Source organism: Recurvomyces mirabilis (genome assembly GCF_035927965.1).
Source record: "Recurvomyces mirabilis strain CCFEE 5264 chromosome Unknown scaffold_28, whole genome shotgun sequence".
NCBI lineage: Eukaryota > Fungi > Ascomycota > Dothideomycetes > Mycosphaerellales > Teratosphaeriaceae > Recurvomyces > Recurvomyces mirabilis.
The window spans coordinates 287,882-308,731 of NW_027041962.1; the positions used below are offsets into that span (position 1 = coordinate 287,882).

The 20,850-nt window shown below is 53.4% G+C and overlaps 7 protein-coding genes across 7 annotated transcripts; 2 read left to right on the forward strand and 5 right to left on the reverse strand.

Annotated features, from left to right (window-relative positions):
• Positions 1-1,690: 1,690 nt before the first annotated feature.
• LTS14_008979 (uncharacterized protein) lies at positions 1,691-3,174 on the reverse strand (the record flags this gene model as incomplete). The annotated part of the gene is made up of 2 exons (XM_064841662.1): positions 1,691-1,961; positions 2,018-3,174. The coding sequence occupies 2 exons, from the start codon at positions 3,172-3,174 to the stop codon at positions 1,691-1,693; spliced, it is 1,428 nt and encodes a 475-aa protein (XP_064690825.1).
• A 2,515-nt stretch (positions 3,175-5,689) lies between these two features.
• On the reverse strand, positions 5,690-8,700 carry MTR10 (Nuclear import receptor; the record flags this gene model as incomplete). Its single annotated transcript, XM_064841663.1, has 2 exons — positions 5,690-8,410; positions 8,473-8,700. The coding sequence occupies 2 exons, from the start codon at positions 8,698-8,700 to the stop codon at positions 5,690-5,692; spliced, it is 2,949 nt and encodes a 982-aa protein (XP_064690826.1).
• A 483-nt stretch (positions 8,701-9,183) lies between these two features.
• Positions 9,184-9,549, forward strand: LTS14_008981 (uncharacterized protein; the record flags this gene model as incomplete). Its single annotated transcript, XM_064841664.1, has 2 exons — positions 9,184-9,439; positions 9,497-9,549. 2 exons carry the CDS (start codon positions 9,184-9,186, stop codon positions 9,547-9,549), a joined length of 309 nt encoding a protein of 102 aa, XP_064690827.1.
• Positions 9,550-9,843: 294 nt separating this feature from the next.
• Positions 9,844-10,587, reverse strand: LTS14_008982 (uncharacterized protein; the record flags this gene model as incomplete). The annotated part of the gene is made up of 2 exons (XM_064841665.1): positions 9,844-10,247; positions 10,290-10,587. 2 exons carry the CDS (start codon positions 10,585-10,587, stop codon positions 9,844-9,846), a joined length of 702 nt encoding a protein of 233 aa, XP_064690828.1.
• Positions 10,588-12,670: 2,083 nt separating this feature from the next.
• LTS14_008983 (uncharacterized protein) lies at positions 12,671-14,890 on the reverse strand (the record flags this gene model as incomplete). The annotated part of the gene is made up of 1 exon (XM_064841666.1): positions 12,671-14,890. The coding sequence occupies one exon, from the start codon at positions 14,888-14,890 to the stop codon at positions 12,671-12,673; it is 2,220 nt and encodes a 739-aa protein (XP_064690829.1).
• Positions 14,891-15,943: 1,053 nt separating this feature from the next.
• On the forward strand, positions 15,944-16,615 carry LTS14_008984 (uncharacterized protein; the record flags this gene model as incomplete). The annotated part of the gene is made up of 3 exons (XM_064841667.1): positions 15,944-16,147; positions 16,216-16,486; positions 16,563-16,615. The coding sequence occupies 3 exons, from the start codon at positions 15,944-15,946 to the stop codon at positions 16,613-16,615; spliced, it is 528 nt and encodes a 175-aa protein (XP_064690830.1).
• Positions 16,616-18,731: 2,116 nt separating this feature from the next.
• On the reverse strand, positions 18,732-20,741 carry NOG1 (Nucleolar GTP-binding protein 1; the record flags this gene model as incomplete). Its single annotated transcript, XM_064841668.1, has 1 exon — positions 18,732-20,741. One exon carries the CDS (start codon positions 20,739-20,741, stop codon positions 18,732-18,734), a length of 2,010 nt encoding a protein of 669 aa, XP_064690831.1.
• Between the last annotated feature and the right edge of the window lie 109 nt (positions 20,742-20,850).

Consider the following 20,850-nt stretch of genomic DNA (forward strand, 5'->3'; position numbering starts at 1 on the left):
CATGCCTGAAGCACGGCAGTAGCCTGTCGTCGATCAGCATATATCGGTCAATCAAGCACAAGCGAAGGGCACCTACTAATCAATTGATCCTGCTTTGGACTCGGGGCAGGGACCGGCGACATCGATCCTGGTGGAGAAGGAAGATGCGACATGTTTGCAGCTGATGATAGCTTAGCGTGTCCAGCTGAGGATGGGGGTGTAGTAATGAAGGCTAATAGGTTTGACCTGATCGGAACAACCACACACCAAAAAAGCAATGCCGGTACGATTGGGTGTCAAGATGCTGACAGTCGAGTTAGCCGCATGTAATACACTTTCGATTCTAACGAGGATGAGCTGTGTCTCCGTGAGAGCGACTTATATCTCTCCAGCTTTTGTTTGCCAGTGCTTCCGGGTCCCAACAAGCCCAACAACGATTTCTGTTCGTTATGCAGACATCCGTCTCTCCCTCCATGAGGTATCCGCATCGACACGGAAGGGAGGGTGCCTCTATCAGTGTGACCGTTCAAACGACATGAGGAGGTCATGTTGGCAGATGCGTTGGCACCCTCCGCCATTTTTATTAAGATGAGGAGAGTGTGGCAAGCTGCATGTGAGGCGTGTTAGTGGAAGCTCCATACAGCCAGCTACGGTAGGTTCGCAGAAACACTCGAGCCGCTGGGATCGGGTCGAGAGCCTTGGGCCGGACGGAGAGGCCCTTCCATTTCCACGCGCATGTTAGTTCTGCTGTTAGCAGCAGGCCAAGGTCTCGGACTGGGTCTGGTTGATACCGACACAATGGGTTCATGCACGACGTTCATGCAGACAGCAGTAACAGCAGCCTCTGACTTGCCATCCAGCAGCTCTAGCGGCCCACGCTAAGGGATTGACGTGTCGTTGGAGCCCAGGCTAAAGACGCGGTGCAGGGTGATGACGCTCGAATGCAGATAGCAAGCAATCGCTGCCTCGCATTTCGGCGGCGTTCTGTTTGCGCGGGAAGGTGGAAGTAATGATGGGAAGTCAACGACCTACAGTTACACAAATATACATCGCACAAGCCCATGTGAACTTCCCGGGTTCCTGCTGTTGACACATGTGGTCACCCGTCCATGGTCGCGTAGCTGCAGACCGAAGATGCCGACGAGGCTGATGAAAACCTACAGGCTACAAAAGCAGGCCCATCCTCAGCTGTTGTCAAGCAGGATAGAGACACATGCCAAGGGACTACTGGAACTAGCATACTCATGCTGTTAGATATCGATATGGGATTACATAAACTCGTCTCAGCCCATCGATACCATTGAAATCCGATCAAACGAGCCGACAAACGCCACATTCATGCTGAGATTGCGCATGCAGCAGCAAACACCCGCGTCCACGAGACCCATGCTCCTGTGCAACGCGCAGGCCTCGCTCACAATGCAAATATCATCTGATGCATACTGTCGATGTCGTTGGCCGGCCATTAGCAAACCATTGGCCCTGCAAAACCAGCCGAATATAGGAGAAGAGAATCTGCGTCATCTGACATGTCGTACAGAAAAGCGGTCAGGACTCATGTGACGGCGTCGGGTCTCTCAACGCACATCGGGGTGTGTGACAGTGCGACGTGCCTCAGAGCTGTCATTGTCTTGATCGGGCGTCGAATCACCGCTCGCTGGGTGCTCAATGCGTAGATTTGGATTATGTTGAGGCTCCTCCCGAGGGATGATCAACGTGCATAACTCGACTGTCGGGACATAGTCGCTGGTGTTTGCGATGCTGTGGCACTATGGCCACGCCAGCTCGATGACGGCCGACTCTGCTGGCTCGAGTCCGAATCGCGCCTGAACATCTCAGAAATGAGGCGTTTTGGTCCCACGTACTCGATGCCCATCTGCTTGGACAATGGCATGTAGATGTAGGGTTTGCTGTGCTTCTTCTGAAATCGTGTTCGGATAGTATCGTCAACCAGGGCGATGAGTCCAGATGACACGATGACACTATTGATTGAGTCAGCTTTGTGTTTGCTCGGAGCTTAAATGAAGTGTGCACGTACTCGACGGTATCTTTCGGCGCATGGGCGAGATTTCTGTCTTCGAGCTGCAGTGAACAGGGAGCAATCCATCCGCCTTGCATTTGCTCGACCTCAGCACGACTGTGCGAAAGTGGCAATGGCTCGATGACAGCCAATGCACGATCGCTGCCGTCCTTCGTAAGATGAAATAAGACCTCTCTGGTCGTGCCATCGTCCCGAATTGTTCTCCGCCAAGCATACAGTATGCCCCAGTACTCGAATTCGTACCGTTTGCTGCCCTTGGCCCCTACACGCTTCACATCTACCTGGGCGTAGTTTGAGAACTCGAGCTTGATGGTGTCATTCGACAGCTGAGCATCATCAGAGGCACCGTGACCAGCTGAGCGAGGCCTTTCTTCCTTCTCAAAGTCGACAGAGTGCAAAGAGCCATAACCAGAATCATTCCGTCTGAGACTTTCCAGAGTCGGCGCTCTTGACTCCGACTTAGGACGAATACTCATCTTGGTCAAAGCATCGCTAAGAGAGCGCTGGAAGCCAGGTCTTTTGGGTGCCTTGTGCTGTTTGCGGCTGGTGTGGCACACCTCCCGACCAGAGTCTCGACAGTATCGACGGAAGGAGAACTCACGTGCTTTGAGATCGTGGAGACGAAGATGAAATAATGTCATATCGCAGGGTCGACCATCTGCATATACTTCGGTATCGAGGCGCAGATTCATGTTACCATCCGGAGTGGAGTCGTCATGGCGGATGAGCACTCGTCGTCGTGATGGAAAGAGCTCAGAGAAGTCGGCAGGAGTTGCAGCGAGTACTCTTGACCCACTCGGGGTAGCTCTGCATGCTGGCGGCTCATAAACTGGAATCTCATCCTCAGGCTCCGCTTCGCTCTCTATGGTAGAAGCAACGGAGGCGACGGAAGCACGAGGACTAGACTCGGGTACCCGGTCGTCGAAGAAGCGCCATTCGGAGTTTTTCTTGCTGGTGTAGTCATCGTAATGTACATGGATTGGTCTCTTCGCAGAGCTACCGGTGTATTGAGTATGCTTCGTCGAGTATGACTGATAGCTGCTTGAGCCAGTCGATCGTGGCCTCTCTGACAAATTATCTGAAGCACTAGCCTCCGTACCGACGCCATACGCACAGCGCATATTCTCTACGTTCTGCCGATGGTGAAGAAGCATCTTGTCGTATTTGCTGTGTCGTCACCGTGGCTTATATAATGTATGGATGTACGTCACACGACCAATTCAGACGGAGTTGCTCCAAATGATGTAAGTCTTCCTGCTGTAGCACTCAGAGTTGCTACACGAAGGTGTGGACACCCACACCTGTATGATCTAGCCGTGCTCTTGAGTTCCAGTCCTGTACTCCAGCTGTTTGGACCGCCTCGAATGCACGACTGACCGCCTGGCTACTGCGTTCGTGAAGATATAGGCGACATTTTGGATATCGACCGTGTCTCGATACCGTTTCATGAGTGTGAGGTGTCTATTGACTACAGCACACTTGCTGCCGAGAAGAGATGAACATGACTACGCCCGCACTCGGACCTCACTGTTGTCACGGGCGTGGTCCATTTGCGTTAGCGATGCGATGCACGATCCTATCCCACGTCTCACTAACGACGTTAGCGGAGCAGACCAGGTTCCCAAGCCACCGAGTGGTTGACACTCCCTGCCACCCCCGAATCCCGTGCATGCAGGTAGACACGCCATCGCCGCCACGGCGCTTCGATTGGACACTTCCGTGCTGATTTTGAACGGGATGACGGCGGGCACGGCGCGCGATCTGCGGGTGCCAGCGAATAGATATACCTCACCGACCACCGGAGTGCTTTTGCGAACCTTTCTCGGCACGGATGTCGAAGGATTACTACCAATGGACTGGTGTACTACTGACGCGGAGTCGGACGATCGAGATACGGCGAATTGACTGGATTCGATCTTGAGATATGCGCTCATCCATCACCTGTCTCTGCAAGCCCATGCAGCCATCTCGATAGTCCTCCGGCTGGCCGTTAGCTTATCATTACCAGTTGCCTATTAACACTACAAGCCCAAGTACTCCGCCTAACTTACAGCATCCAATGCCAATAATGAGGCTACCAAATATCACAGCCTAGATCTCGTCTATGCCAGGGCAACAACGAGGCATAAGAAAGCAACAAGGTACCGACTGCGGAGCGCAGCAGCCTCCAGCAACAAGCTACTGTCCATGGCGTATTGTGCATGAGTAGCTGCATGAGCACACCACCTTCCATAGTAGCGTTGCATGACTATAGCACGTGCAACCCACGAAGCTGATCAAACGTTCGCGAAGCGCGGTTGTCAGAATACTTTGTACACCAGATGCGGTGGTCGCCGATATACGGAGTAAATCTTGTGATCTAACAATCACGACTAGTCCTGGAAGCCTCATCAACAAGGATTTGAGACTACAGTAATGATGGAAAATGATGCACGATGTCTGCAAAAGCTAGCGATGCACCAAGACCACCAGCTATGACCAGCCGTGCCAACAGGCTGGAGTATATCGGGCACTATCCACCATAAATCTTATAGTGCGCTCAGGAAGAATGAATCGCACTTCACATCATTACGGTGACCACTAAGAGAAGCACTTTTAACTCGGTGGGCGCCGCCCTAAGGGCAACTAGGCAGCTATCTCCTTATACTATACATCGACGGCAGGAAAAGTGAGGCGAAACTGCCGTTCCTCTCCTCCACTAGAAACACAAATGCACCCCATCGCTCGAACTAGAAGGCACGCAAATCACAATTGCACAAAACCCCACTCCGGTTTTCCACTGTACTCACGCAGCATGCTATCATACCATTATAAACAATGTCTATCACAGCCCACTCTCCGGCCCAACAACCGCTTAGCACGAAGGTTGATGCCCGAACAAGCTCACTATAGGTCCATCGCGCCACCCCTCCATCGTTCGCATCGCCTGATCGTGTACGGGCCGCCTTCGCACAGCTGGAAGGCGGTCTGCAAAGCAATGGCCCGAAAACGAGACGCACGAAAGTATAGCACGGTGCGAGAGAATCCCCGTCTACATCAGGCAGCCGTCGTCTCACTCAAGCACTGACGTGCCAAAACGACGCGAAAGCTTGAGCAAGTGGAGTGTTTCTCCACCAGGCGATACTCGGCTTGGTATTGTAGTCTCACCCGAGCCCTGACGCGCCATAAAGACAAAAAAGCTGTTGGACGGTTGAATTGCTTGTTGAATTGCTTGTTGACAGTGCTGTGATCGGCTTGGTCTTGGTTCATAGGCTCGTATACACACAGACACCAGCATATACAATACGCAATCCTCTCGTGTTGTCGAACCAGAGCACCCTACGATAGCTGAGAACCAACGACGTTCCGACAGTGCTATACGCTGCCTAAGCACACTGACATCTCACTCTTCAACCTAGGTTCGTCGCAATGCGTGCAAAGATATCTGAGTCTCCTTCATGCCACCCATTCTATCTACCTATCTACCTAAACAACATGCCTACCAGATATGCTCCGCTAAGCTCCCGTGAATTGCCTTCCTTCAGAGGAACGCGAAATGCATGAAGCACAACCACCAAGCCGTTCCTCAACATATTCGCCCTGTTCGCGCAACCCTGGACACACGTCCGCTGCCTTCCAAGATTCACGCCGCATCACCTCCCTCGCTCTTCCTCCTTTCTCCAGAACCCTTCATCCCGCAAACCTAAACCTCGTCGCCTCCAATCTTCCCAACCCCTCCCTAGGCGCCACATTCCTCCGCCTATACCCATTAGTGAAATCCTGTAACAACACCCGAATCTTCCTCTCCCCCCCGGCCTCCCCACCTTCCAATCTCTGGCGAATATTCCTCAAAAGCCTTTCCCGTTCCTGCGGCGCGATCGAACCCGGCGGCAACAACCCAACCGTCTTGGCCGTCCACTCGGCCGTAGGCTGCGGCACGAGCTGGAATAATGCCAGGAGTACCCCCGAGGCATCCGGGAAGCAGTCGGCGGGGAAGGTGTACATCATCCCCGTCAGACAGCGCTGGGTGAGACCTTCGCCGGAGGCGAGGATTAGTTGTTTGACAGCTTGTTGGGTGGCGGCGGGGTTGGTGCGGTTGGTGTAGCTTCCGTCTTGGTCGTTGAATTGCGAGGATGGGACGTCCGGGTGTCCGTAGGCGAGGACGTCGCGGAGGAAGTGGAGGGTGGCTATTAGGGGTTCCTCTTTCAACAGGGTAAGGGATGTTGAGGCGGCGGCGAGGATGGATGGGATAAGGGGGGAGGTGAGGAGGCTGTTGGGGTGGTAGAGGAGGACGTCAGCGGTCATGCGGAAGAAGTCTTCGATTACATCGGGGAGTTCTTCGGGAGCGAGGTCGTTGAGGGTACGGAGGAAGGTGGTGGCTTGTTGTTCGTAGAAGGTGTAGATGGCGGCTACCGTGCTCGCGGGGATGTATTGGCTGCTGTCGCTGAATTCGCGGACGATGCTGTCGGTAGCCCAGAGGAAACAGCCCTGTCTGCTGCCCTCGAAACCTGCAGCGAGCTTTTCGGCCAGCTGAGGTAGTAGAGGTGCAATGTGCAAACGGTAGGAGAGTACCATGTGGCGCCAGCATCTGCAAATGCGTTCTGCGATGGGTGTGAAGGTGACGAAGTTCTCGCAGATTGCTGATAGTATGGGGAAGATCTCCTTGCAGTATTCCACGCACGGGTGTGAAGGTGCTGAAGGCTCGACGTATGGCCGCACTTCCTGGATGACGATAGTTATGAGATTAAGATGGTCGGCTATAGCGAGCTTTTGTTCTTTCTCTGTCGCCGTATCTGCCATAGTCATCAAGCGCTTGACTACGGGATCTAGACTGGCTTTCATCGACGCGTATACTGTGTCAAGTGGTTGCTTGGCCAGTACTGCTGCAATGCCTTCTGTGACCTCTTCCTGGCTGGAGCTGGGTAATGTGCCAATGACTTGCTCGTAGAAGACCTGCAGCTGCGTCATGAATCCCTTGAGCAGTTCTGCACAATCGGAACAGAAGAACCGGAAGCTCAGAGCCGCGGCCTTGACCACTTCTTTCGAAGGATGTTGGAAAGCAGCCATGATGAAGTTGAGCTGATCTTGAAGAGTTTCTGGGTGCTCCGCGGTCCACTCCGTATATCGTCCAAGTGCCATGACGGCCTGAAAACGCACCTTCTCCTGGTCTGGTATTTGGACGATGAGTGGAATGAGACGGGGTAGCATGATATTCTCATCCTTTGGTACCATGCGACCCATCGCACGCATCGAGAAGAGTGGTGCTTCAAGCTGCTGCCAATGCGGCACTTGACCTTGCTGTGCCTGTGCGCCATACTGGGATACCCACTGCTCGATCAAGACGTGGCTCTTTTGTAGACAGTCCGACACGCCGATCACTTGGCAGCAATCCTTTAGCACGTCACCCATCTGATGTCTGAACTCTCGGAACTTATCTTCTGCTTCTCGGTCGCCCTCGAACAAATCTGTCGAAGTACTGCCGGCCTCAAGTGTCGGATACTGTAGATGGCCAATCATGATATCCACCAGTTTTGAGTAGACATCCACGAATTGTATCCTGGCCTGCATATATCGATCCAGTGTGATGTATTGCTTCAGCTCGTACCAAAAGTTGAACGTCTGACTCAGTGCCTCACGCTCATTGTCGCGCATGCAGCACTCCAGTACAGACTCAACCAAGGCCCGAAACTGTTGCGCCTGGCGTGCGACGAGTACACACCATGCCTCGCCAGCTTCCGCGAAAACTCTCGTCACACCCTTGAAAGTCTCCCAATCCTCCTGACCCGCTGATTGTGATATCCTGGGTCGTAATGAAGCCAGCCGTGGGTATAATGCCTTGATCGTCTCAACATTCTCATCCACGTCTCTCGTCTCTTTGAAGATGGCGCACATGCATTCCACCGCGGAATCGAAGCTCGTATCCGACTGCAATGCGCCCATAACCACATCCATCAACGGCGACTGCACAATCGCAACCAGTGGCACCTCTCGAATCCAGCTCGTGATGCACTCCATGAGTTGCGGGTTCTTCGCAGCCGCGGGCGACGACTGGGCATACTGCGTAAGCAGCTGTATGACCTGTTCCGCATTCTGCTCCAGCAGCTCTCCTGTGCGATCACGCAGCTCGTCCTCGGTCAGGTTGATCTTTCGCCCCTCTGTCACCTCCTCCGGCAGCACATGCAGGAATTCGAGCACACAGGCTATACTCGAAGCATCGTTTCCAAGTCGACTGACGACCGTCTGAAGCACATCCTTCCATTCCAACATCTGTATAGCCAGATTCGCAAGCGAGACGGAGAGCTGTGTCCGCACAGGCTTTGGTCCCTTCGCGTATGTGGCTAGGAGTGAGAGCATGGTATCCCTCAATTGTGGTAATGCCTCGCGCGGTAATTGATGAAAGTCGAATATGATCTGCAGGACACACTATCAGTATGGTACAGCGTTGGCTGCTGCGCAGCGACTTACCAACATACCTTGCCCTTCAACGTCGTGGCCGCGAACAGCTTGGCCTCGTCAGTCGCCTGGGGTGACTGCAGGATGGCGAATGTGCTGTTCCATGCTTCCTCGGACTTTTGGAAGCGTTCGAGGTACTCGTGTGCCTGCCCTTTTGAGTTGCGGTCGGCGGTGGAGGACATGGTGGCGAGTGCGGATAGCACCGGCGCGAAGGCCTGCTGGGAGTTCATCGTTGCTGCTGTTGCCATAGTTGATGATTGCACTCGCCGCAGGGTGTGAGTACGAGAGGTGGGCACTGGCAGCAGCGGCGTGTGGACGAGAAAGGATGTCAAGGGTTTGACCAGTGGTGAAGAGGAGTGGTCGCCAGTGGTATGGTCGAGTGTAAGTGAGTGGGTGGATGATTGTTTTGCGGGAGGAACAATTATGTGCCCCGCTGACGCACAGACAAGGGAAGTTCGCGATCCCTCACGAGTCATGTGCTTCAAGCTTGGCACGAACTTTGGCGATGAAGTGTCGCATTGAATGCTCGCCGATAACCTATAATTTACTGTCGAGGAACAGCAGCAGACCAAGCACATACACGACCGAAGAGCGAACAGAGCACATAGCGATCATCGCGCACTCGCAAACCCCGCCACCAACCACCAAGCAAGGACCAGCGCCTGCACGCGACCACGCCCATCCACTCGACCAGCCCAGTCCTAATCACACCACCCTCACAAATTATCACAATGTCCGGCCGACCCGGAGGCGGCGGCGGTCGCAAAGTGCTCCTCCCCCCCATAAACTTCATCTTCAAACTCCTGCAACAACAAAGCACCGTGCAAATCTGGCTGTACGAGCAACTCGGGATCCGAATCGAAGGCAAGATCCGTGGGTTCGATGAGTTCATGAATCTGGTGATTGATGAGGCGGTGGAGGTGAAGCAGGTGACAAAGAGTGAGCCGAAGCCCGAAGAGGGGGAGGGGGGTGGGCGGAGGGAGTTGGGTATGTTTTCTATCTGGAGTTGTCTAGGTGTGGGTTGATACTAATCATGTGCTGCAGGCCAAATACTGTTGAAGGGGGATAATGTGTGTTTGATACAGAGCTTGAACTGAACGCAGTAGACTTGTTCGGACGCGATGAGCTCCAGTGACCGTTTTGCGTGGCGTCCGGCGTGGTTCAGGAAGGGCTTGGAAAGGGACATGCATATGCTTCAAGACAACAAACATGCACAAAGTACAGGAAGCTGTTCAGAATGGTGGCCGAATATACCAGCATGATGACCTCGAGTGGGAGGTAGCTCGTTAGCTGCGATGGAACTGATCTCGGACCTTTGGAGAGCAGGAAGTGGTGGGGCTCGTGCATGTAAGACCCCCCAAGCCAACTTGAATTTGCAATGTTAGCTTCGTTCATGCAACACTGCTCGAGGTCAACAACCTCCCATCGCCCACAGCAACAGCATCAACCCTCCAATCCCACTCCTGCATCATGATCTCGCCAGGCGGTAGGATCTGTTCGGCCAGACACAACCCAACCAAGAAAGGCCTTCTACGCTTTCCATCCGCACAAAAGCGAGTCAGATAGCTATCGTAGAAGCCCGCACCATGACCCATCCTGCTCATCGCTGAATCGAAAGCTACACCGGGGAGGACGATGAGATCTAAACCACCTCCACTCTCACCTCCGCCACCGTACTTCCCATCCGTGCCCAACGAAGTCCCAACCCCACCCATACCATTCTCCCTCTCCTCAATCCCGGCAGCGGATAAATGCGGGATCCCCCATCCATCCCTCCCCAGCCCCTCATACTCATCTACAGACCGTAAATGTAGCATGGACATAGCTTTCCCCCTACCCCTTGTATTCCCTACATGAGTTTCCTTTGGTGGTGGTGGCACAGAGTGGATATAAGGAACAAAGACCCTTTTCCCCTTGCCCAAAGCATCGCGGACGAGGAGATCGGTGCGGACTTCGCTTAAGGGCATGGAGAGGTAGATGCTTAGGGTTTTTGCTTCATGATATTGCGGCAGGGAGAGGATGAGGTTTTGTGCTGTGGTTGATTGTCGTGTTACTTCTTCTTCTGGTAGATGAGACAGGCGGGCCTTGATATCATTGCGCAGAGCTTTCTTGGCTTCGCGTGCTTCTGTCGACATTTTGTACTGTAGCTGGTACAGACGAGGTGATATTGATGTGCTAAGTCGTCGAAGTGGCGAGGCTGGGAGATGTACGTGGGCTTGGCGAAGACATTGCCGCATTGCACATGGTCATCTCATGGTGAGGACGATGTCAGCTGAGCTTCGATATGATCGTAGTGTCGTCTGGTCACGGTTGAAGAAGTCTGTCCATGCCACATGCTCTAAAGCATGTCTCACCCAAACCGCCACCATTGGAAGATGTGGCTGAGACGGTGGGCGGAACGGAAAGGCCCGGGTCTTGCGGCTCAGCCTTATGATTGCGTCGCAAGCCCAAGACATTCAATTGCACTAACCCTGGCACTGTCCACTTGCCTCACAACAACCACTCTTACCCATACCACCCTCACGACCGACTTAGGACACCCCATATACGATCACATCACGAACACAGTCGACATTTACAATGCTGTTATACAGCTCTTTAGCAGCGGCGGTGGCGTTGGCTGGGCAGGCGGCGGCGGATACATGGTGCGTCATGACAATGCGACAGGACGAGAGGAAACAATATGGTACGATATAGAGTATGATATAGAGTATACTGACCGGCGACAGGCCCACAAACTTGGTCGGCACGTGGTCGACGAAATCCAACCAGACCCTCACCGGACCCGGCTTCTACGATCCACGTGAGCCTCCATCCACTGCACGTCTGTCAAGGCGAGACGCATCCACTAACTCACCCACCACACAGTCAACGAAAACCTGATCGAGCCCTCACGAACCGGCATCTCCTACTCCTTCACCCAAGACGGCTACTACGAAGAAGCCTACTACCGCGCCGTCTCCAACCCGCAGAACCCATCTTGCCCCTCAGGGATAATGCAATGGCAGCATGGGAGCTGGGTGATGAATACCACCGGCTCTTTAATCCTGACTCCCATAGCAGTCGACGGGAGGCAATTATTGAGTTCGCCGTGTCAGTATAAGAATAGCGTGTACACGCGATATAACCAGAGCGAGGTCATGGCTGTAAGTTTCCATACTCCAAAGGACAAACGAACAAATGGAGACAGAAGGATGGAGTACTGATATGAGTAATTCTTGCGACGACAGAGCTACGCGGTCTACACCGACCCCTACCACAACATCCCCCGCCTCGACCTCCACAAATTCGACAAAGCCCCCATGAACCCCATGTACCTCGTCTTCTCCCCCCCACAAATGCTACCCACCACGACTCTCAACCCGACCACCGCCTCCGCCACTGCAGGCGCAAAGAGTACGAGCAAGGCCAAGAGGAGTCTGGACAGCGAGATCCCGCTTTCTTGGAAATTGAAGCTGGATGGGAAGGATGCTGGTGTAGAGGAAGCAGGGGTGGTGCATCATATTAATGCTGATAGGCTTTGGTGGTTGGGGTTAGGACTTACCGGAGTGGGTGGACTGTTGTATTTGGGCCCGAGGAGGATGGGGGTCTCGCTTTAGGAGAGCGTGTGTTAAATCATGAGTATCAAAGTGATGGAGAACAGAAGAGGAGAGGTTTGTACAAGAATCGGAAAGTTGTATATCGACGGGGTTTACTTTGCATATCATCCGGCGTTCTGTAATGGGCAAACGGCTTGAGTGGTGTTTCGGGTGGCAACGGGATGAGGGTGGGCACTCTGATCGTCCCTGGAGTTTGGACGGGTCGGGAAGGGAATATGATCTGCTTGCTTTTTCGAGTAGAATGCAGTACATTACAACACAGCCTGCTGCAAGACTATCAGGTCCCAATGAGATCATCGCCACTCGTGAAGATCATGTCATGCTCATGAGATCCATGAATCACCCAACCAGTCTCGATCACAAGACTCAACCCCATCGCTTCTCAAAAGCTTGACGTTCCCTGCGGTGCTTTCCCACTGTCTCCTCCCTTTCTATCTCCATGTCCAATCTTCTCCCTCCTACCCGCCTTCTTCCTTTTCTGCTTCCCTCCTTGTTCATCCCTCATACTTACCAGGAACCCTCCTCGTCATCCGTGCCACGGTCTCACCATCATCCGCCGAATTCTCAGCACAATGGTCAAACCAGGGGGTTTTGGGACTGACCCTCACCATGAGTTTACTTACTTTGCCCCTCCACCACGTCTATGCGGCGGTGTGTACATACCCCTTCCACCGGCATCCCGCGCATTTCCTGCTCCCCCACCACCTCTGCTGCCACTGCCAATGCCACGGGGTTTGGCTGGGGTAGCGGAGGCCTGGAAGGCGCGGGCGGCTGCTAGGTCGCCGGTGCGGAGACTACCGTTGATCTGCTTAGGAGGCGATGTCGATGTCGTGCTTGCTTTCCGCACCTGTGTGGGTTTGGGTGTCGATGTGGTTGGGGTGGGTTTTGGGGCAGAGGGTTTGATGGTTGAGGTGGCGGTACTGGAAGTGCAGCTGCGTGTCTGCGGCTGCGAGGGTGTTCTGGCCTTCGCAGTGAGCTTTGCAGCAGGCTTGGTGTTGTTGGGTGGGTTTGGGGTTGCGGAGTCGGCGGGACGGAAATCAGCTGTGAAGTTACCCTCTGCATCTTCCTCCCAGTCGAGGATCTGTTCTGCTGAGCCCTGGTCTGCGCGACCAGAAAGCGAACCCTCGCTCTCGCCTTTCTCTGCCGCAGCATCGACCAGTCCTTCCCTCCTCCCTCCACCAACACCAACAACACCGCCATCAAGCTTTCCGCTCGCCCTCTCTTCAAACTTCTTCTGCTCCTCAACCAGCCACTCATAAAACCCCACCTGATACCCCACACACTCAAAGTACTCCCACCACAACCTCATCCCCGGCTCCATCTCCGCATCCGCCTTCGCAAAAGCCTCCATCAACCCTTCACTCGTCAAACAACTAACCTTGACGCTCACATTCCGCTCCCACTGCTTCAACTCCTCCGCATACGCCACCAGAGCGTCCTTAACCCTCTTCTCCATCCCCACACTCTCCCTACTACCTCCCGTCTCAGCAGTAGCAGGGGTGGCAACAGCTGAGTCCGTAGGAGTAGGACCCTCGTACTTCGGTCTCGGCCAGAAATGCTCCTTCAGCGCCTTCGTGACCCAAGCCGGACGGAGGGGATCAGCCAACTGATTCGCCCAGTAGCGACGGATCCTCTCCGGCACAGTCTCCATTACCCGCTCATAGTCAAGCTTATCACTGAATCGAAGCTGGCTGTACTGCCCAAAATAAGTATAAACCCCCTCCCCCACCTTCGAAACAAAAACCGGCGTGTCGAGGTAATTCTCCTCGTCCGGTCCCTCACCCATTTCTGAAGCGTCAACCGTGTCGTTGAAGAAAGGGGTTAGTTTTGCTCCGTGCTGGCCCGGGTGGACGGGGAGGAAGGGTTCGTATTCGGCTTCGAGGATCCAGTAGCCGCGGGATTTGAGCAGGGAGGTTTTGGTCGGGATGAAGTAGAAGGAGGGTGAGTGTTTTTTGCCGCCGAAGGTCGAGGTGAGGAATTCCCAGGTGAAGGTTTGGGTGTGGGTGGCAGGGATGCAGAGAATGGGGGAGGGGGGCATGGTGCGGACGGATAGAGGTTGCCAGGGTATATCTTTGATCTCAATGAGCGTGGTCTGCTTCTTAATATCGTCGTTTGGGGACTCTTCTTCTTTGTCATTGATCGTAGTAGGAACCTTGATCTCCACAGCGTGAGATTGCTTCTCGGTCTGAGCCCGACGTGCTGGTGCTTGAGTTGGTGTCGAATTTCCGTTGACTTGCTCGTCCTCCAGGCTTACATTCGCCAAGTCCGAACCACCAGTAATGGCAATCGCATCAGCTCGCAGCTTCCTCGCCGCACTCTCTGCAACATCGGCCTGCTCCAAGTACACCTGAGCAACGATCTCCCTGTCAAAGTGCTTGAGCATGACCTCCGGGCGAACATCGTCAGGATCCACCAAATCGAGACCACGCTTGATGACAGCCATAGCATGATCCTTGTTCTTGCATGGGCCGACCTGAAGCTGGACCGCTGCGAGCTGCGCTTGCAGAGTCTGGAGGTCTCGCGCGATCTTCTCGTTGGTCTCCTCGATCGCACGCTTGTTGTCCTTCGCCAGGGAGTTGACGTGCGCGAGTTCCTTGTCATGTTTGGTTCTGGTTTCGATGATGTAGCGCTCCACATCACTTAGATTGCTGGGATAGATGAGGTCCATGTTTGATCCTGGTGGCGTCGGAGGTTTGAAGCGAGCAAGCTCTGTGCCGTTCGGGGTGAAATGTGGGACAGCTGGGTCCAGGCGACCGTGTTGATGGTAGTTCTGAGGGTACTGTTGGTGAAATGGCATGCCGTTTGCTGGTGGCATTGTGCCGTTAGTGTGGTGGGTCATTGTGTGTCTAACACAGGGCCAAGTCGGATTGGAGATGTTGCAAGAACTGGTGGAAGGTTGATGTCTTGGACGTGAATGGTTGGTAGAAGTGCTAGAGGTTAATATAGTTTGTGGCTAGCTTTGCCACCAGCAGACTCGAGCAAGTGAATGGAACTTTGAAGGTGTCAGTGGCTCATAGTGAGAGTGCAGTGCCTGGTATATGAGCTCAGGAAGCAATGGGAGAGCGATAATGAATTGGTCCGAAGTTGGTGAAGAAGTGTTAAGTGATGTGAGGTTGACTGTTTCTTGAGTGAACGTCCGGGTATGGCTTGCATGATCTGAAAGGGAGGATCATGAGACCTAGCATATACCGACAGGTACATTACTGAACTTGCTAGGTATAGCGGAAATTCATGGCATTACAAGTGAAGAAGGAGACATCATCTTGTTTTCACGTTCTGCAGCGCACATCGTCCTGGATATTCTCCCGCGCGAAAATGACTTCGATACTGTTAATTTGATTGAGATCTGCTAGGACCTATCGGACATCGTTGCGGCAGCCACGAGGGTATGAACGGAGGCCAATGATACAGCGGCCAGACCCTTGGGCAGATGATGTCCACGGAGGCCTTCGGGGTAGAGTTTGTGCTTCTAGCAGTACTCCCAGTGCGGTTCCTCGAAAGCGCCAGTCATATTACAATTCTTTTCCGCCGTAGTATGCTGGGCGTTCTTATCAATACTGAATGAATGATGGAGCGGCTGCCAAACACTTGGTGGATGAGGAATGGAAAAGGTGTATGTGTATGCGTATGTGTATGGGTGCCGTCGCGCAAAAGAGTTCAGCGAGACGAGATAGGGTTCGCCCCGTTGCCGCAAGCACGACCCCGAATGACGTCGCGGCTGATTAAAGTCGCGTATTCCTGACATATGGCCGTGAGGTGCGTCGAGCTGAGTAGAGTCGATAAAGAGTACATATAAGGCCTCATTATCATAGCGATGCCGCTCAGAGTGCGCCACTCCTTATACACTGCCAAGACTTGATACAGCAATCACAACTACATTGATTACTTCACAATGCCTCCAGCAAAAGCGCGTCCGGCGCAAGACGATGCCAGATCAGACGTTTCGACGACGAGAGACCGACAAGTTGCCGCAGCAGCACATGCAAGGAGTAAAAGGAACACCGGCCAAGGACAGCCGAATGGTAGTCATCTGAAGGAGATTGCTCTTGTCAGCACCGAGTCCGGCAACGTCGTGGTGCCGGGTCAAAGTACAGGAGTACGTCTAGTCTATGATCTACCGAGATGTCAATGGTGTGATTCTGACCCAAATTGTCTTGCCCGCAGATGTCCTGGACAACCACCTCTCCCAAGGTCCTCAACACATACCGCGTTGCGCATCACCTGCCACTACCCGCAGCCTTCACATCACCGTATAATCAAGCTCTACTCTCGAATGCTGGTATAGGTCGACAAAGCCCCACTATGGCCCGACGGAAAGACAAGAGACGGATAGCGAAGGAGCAATTGGCATTGGCCGTGCGGAAGAATTTCAACACTGCGGCTGTGAGCGAGACGGATGTCGTCGTCGGGCTGGTCTATAAAGTAAGACATCAGGGTGAGTCTTGGCTGTCTCGTGGAGCTGGCTAAATAAGGTGCCTGATCAGGCACGATATGCTGACACGGAGATGTAGACAAAGCCTTCCGGATGAGATCATTGCCTGCTCCTGCTGTCAAGAAGCCATGAACATGGTCCTGGACATCCAGTACTGGGCCAGGAGCGACCAGCTTGCATTAGGAAAGGAGTTCTATACCACAAATCAGCACAGCATCTTGGACATACCGAGTCGGAATACATCGAGGGACAACGGCTTGCGAGGTACCATAAGGCGTTGATCGCGCACTGCTCATACCGTACAGTAGCATGATATCAGCAATCAAGGACTTTTGCTTTCCACTGGCTTCTCCTTTTACAGGATTTTAAGCACATACATGCTAACACAAAGGATGCACTGACAAGACAGGAAGAGAAGCCTCTTACCATTCACCAGCAGCAAGCATTCGTGAATCTGATAAAGCTCCGTTCCTGACCGGTTAGGATCGGATGTTCTCCACATTTCTGGTGAGTGAATGGCTGTATTCATATATATTCTTACGTCAGCCCACGCTCCGGCCTGGTCCATGCACATAATCCTTTCCCTCTCTCTTTACTACTCGACTGGCTCCTCCTCTGCTCGAGCACGCTACAGACAGCCTCGTCTCGACCATGGCCAGCCATTCCGACTTGGCCCAAAACGAATCGTCTGCACAGATCACTGACGATGATGCTGGCTGGTGCACGGTGCAGTCATCACGTTCAAGACGCAGTCGGTTCAATGGATGGGAGTGGGAGACATCCGATACAGACCTCGCGGCTTTCTCTTCTATCTCAGTGAGTTACTTCATGGGCTCGATGTGACTATAGCTACCATACTGACCATCCCGTAAGCCGATTCATTCTCTGTCCTCGGAATCGAAGGGGCCACCGACATAGACTCTGAAGCAGAGGTCCAGGCAGAAACCGGAATGCAAGCAGAAGCCAGAGCAAAAAGTCCAAGCAGACGAGAAAGCAGAGGTACAGGCGGAAGCCAAGAAAGGTGTGCACAAAGGATTTTGTCCTCTCCTCGACCTAACCCTCGAACTAATAACGAGAGCATATATACACCTACCTCTCCTGGGATGTCCATCCAATACACCACAATCGCCACCAATCCACCAACTCGGTGAATTACGGCAAATCCACCCCACAAAGCCGCAAGGAAGCAGACGAGAAGATCATCACATATTCACTGATCTGTCGAAAGATCAACGACGACTTCGAGAATTTGCGTATCCGTCGAGCCGTCTACAAGTTTCGCTTCGCAGACTGCTTGACCGGGCCACGGACGGATATCGCGAAAGAAGAGAGGATGTGTTGTATCATCTCTCAGCTGCGGGAAGTGCCATCTAATTGGCGCGTTGACGGGTCGACTCGATTGGAACGATATTGGGGACTATGCTGTCGAGATTCGGTTCAACAACTGTGGAGGTGGACAGGGGGTATAGCATCTCATGGTGGCATTTCCCTGAGAACAGAAGACGTGATGCTGGTATTGATAACGTTGTATATGAAGCTATGGTGGAAGGCGTAGAGAAGGCTGTTGTGGATGTTGTGGCTTTGAAAAGGACTGTGGACGGGAGGACGGGATTGTGCATTGAGGGGAGGGATGGGATTGTGAATGCCCTCTACTTCGACGACAAGGTGCAGAGTCCGTAGCGACGGTGATCTTTGTTGAGCTTGTGTAGGTGCTAGTGGCGAAAACAAAAGGCCCTGCGATGCTTAGTGGAAGTTCCAACACAAGTGGAGGGATCAGTTGTGACGGTATCTCGTCCATGATTTCTTTTAGCTTTTGTTTCGGTTGTGTGGACTCCTGAGGGCAGAGTCATAGGGTCGGTAGCTGCGAAGTCGCAGAGATAAGAAAAATGGATATGCTCCTGTTTGTCAGCGGTCATGACCTTTGAAACATGTTGTGAGTGGCGAGGAAAGTACAGCATGTCATATGATGTAGTGGCCTGAATATTGACCTTTCGAGCCCGGAATGGTGTGAACAGGATGATGAACACACCCTCGCAGGGTAGCGCGAGAGTCCTTGCATTGCGGAATGGCTCGATACGGAAGCTAGCTGAGCAACATGAACCACATGAGCAGATCGCATGAATCCATCTCCTCCCCATGACATCGAGCAGCGCCTTGCAATTAGCCCGCAGCCAAACGCCAATTTCCACAACACCGTCCGATGCCCACCCATTTCAAAGCCGCCCTCGCCGCCCGAGCAACCATCCCACTACCTTGACCGCGTACTCCCCGCCCCCCTCTTACCAGCAACCAACCACTTAGGAATACTAGCAGTCTGATGCCGATCACCCTCACCCTGCCTCGCCATGCGATTCATCTTCTTCTGCCCCAACTTTGCCAACCGATCAGCTTTACTCCTAGCAACTTCATCCGTAACACCATCCTCACGTCTGTTGGTCGATTGACCGCGGATGGTGCTCGCGCTGCGATTCCTCGCCACGCTCAAGCTCCTTCTCAGACGCTCTTGGGGTGTGGCGTCGACGTCCATCGCATCTCCACCAGCACCCTCCTGGCCAGCGTCCTCCGTACCCGCACGACTGCGCCCACGTGAAGGACGGCTGAGTGAGCGGGCACGAGCCGAGATGGCGCTGGTGTCGTACCCAGCCTTCTGCAATCCAGCTTCCAATTTATTAAGCTGGATCGCCTTCTTCGTCCTGGGTATCACAGCGCGATTCTTGAGACTCTTCCTCATCTTATTCTCATTCCTGATCAATTGCCTCTTCTCCCTGATCAGCTCTGCCTTGTATCTCACATCTTCTTCCTCCGCATCCTCCAGCTCCTCGACTTCGTCAGCGTAGTAGCCCTCCCCATCCAATCTCTCCTCTTCCTCCTCAAGCGCCTTGAGTTTCGCCTCAATCTCCGGATCGAAGAAGTCGTAGACGTTGCGACCGTTGAAGGTTTCGGGAATCTTGTCGTCCTTCCACTCGTCGTTGTCGAGGAGATAATTATCCTTGAGGTTGATGTTGAAGACGCCCGGGCCACCATTTTCTTCTTCGATGTCGCGCATGAGTTTCGGCCGGCCGGGGTCTGCTCTATCGTATTTCATCTTATTGAGAGCTGCATCAGGTATGTAGGCTTCGCGGACCACACCACCCAAAGGCTGAGCAACGTGGATGCGTGCTAGGACGTCCGCGAGACGGCCCGTGGGCTCTCCTGTTGCGCTCGTGCCGGCCTTGAGCTTCTGGGCGTTTCGCTCTGCCAGCAGCCTGTCACAAACTGCGTTCCGCACATTCATGAGACCTTTCGTGGTTGTGCAGGACACTTGTAGCAGCTCGACGTTGCCACTCTTCAACAGCTCCTGCAACTGAGCCTGTGTTTCAGCGTCCAGATCCTCTGGCCTCATCACATCAATCTTGTTGACGACAAGGAATACCAACTTATTCGCGAAAAGCGGCTTGATGCTCTTGAACAGTGCCATCTGTGCTTGCACACTGTACCCACACTGCTCGCTCAAATCCATGAAATACATAATCGCACTCCTCAAATGAGCAATAGCCGTGATACTCTGCATCTCAATCGTATTCATTTCCTCCAGTGGATGGTCCAAGATACCAGGAGTATCGATGGCCTGAAACCTCAACATCTTGTAGTCGAAATGTCCCACGAACAGCGACTTGGTCGTGAAAGCGTACGGCTGAACATCCACATCCGCCCGACTGATGTTCTTCAGGAAAGAAGACTTGCCGACATTCGGGTATCCACAGATCAGTAGTGTCCGTGTGTTCGGGTCGATCGAAGGCAGACGTCCCAGATGCTGGCGTACTTGCTCCAGATAGACGAGCGGATCCCTCAGCCTCTTGCAGATCGTGGCCATCCTGCCCAAAGCCGCACGCTTGAGCTGCTTGCACTGGAACAAACTCTGTCCATACTTCAACAACCTGATATAATCTCTCGAAACCGTCTCAATCAGCCCCTTGGCCGTGTTCAACTGGCCCAGCGCGATCCGGAAATGATCCGCATCATACAGCGTGTTCAGCAGATCCTTATGGAACGGGTGGATATCCGCTAAGCGTGGGAAGCCGTCAAGGATGGCGGAGAGCTTCTCGCTGAAGGTCTCGGCGGTGTATTTCACTTTGCGCATGTAGAAGGCGCGGATACGAGTGATCTTGAAGCCGGCACGGATTTGCGTAGGGAGCCGGCGTTGGGTGCGGGAGAGGACGATGTCGAGGAATTCTTGGGACGTGGGAACCGGTGCGATCTCCTTCCACGTCGTCTTCATCTTGGCGGTGGTGGGGTGGGAGAGGTGTGTGTGTGTCTTGGGGATGGAGGAAGTGGTTAATGGTCTGCAGGCAAAAAGTTCGAATCTGCCAAGACTTTTGATAGCGATA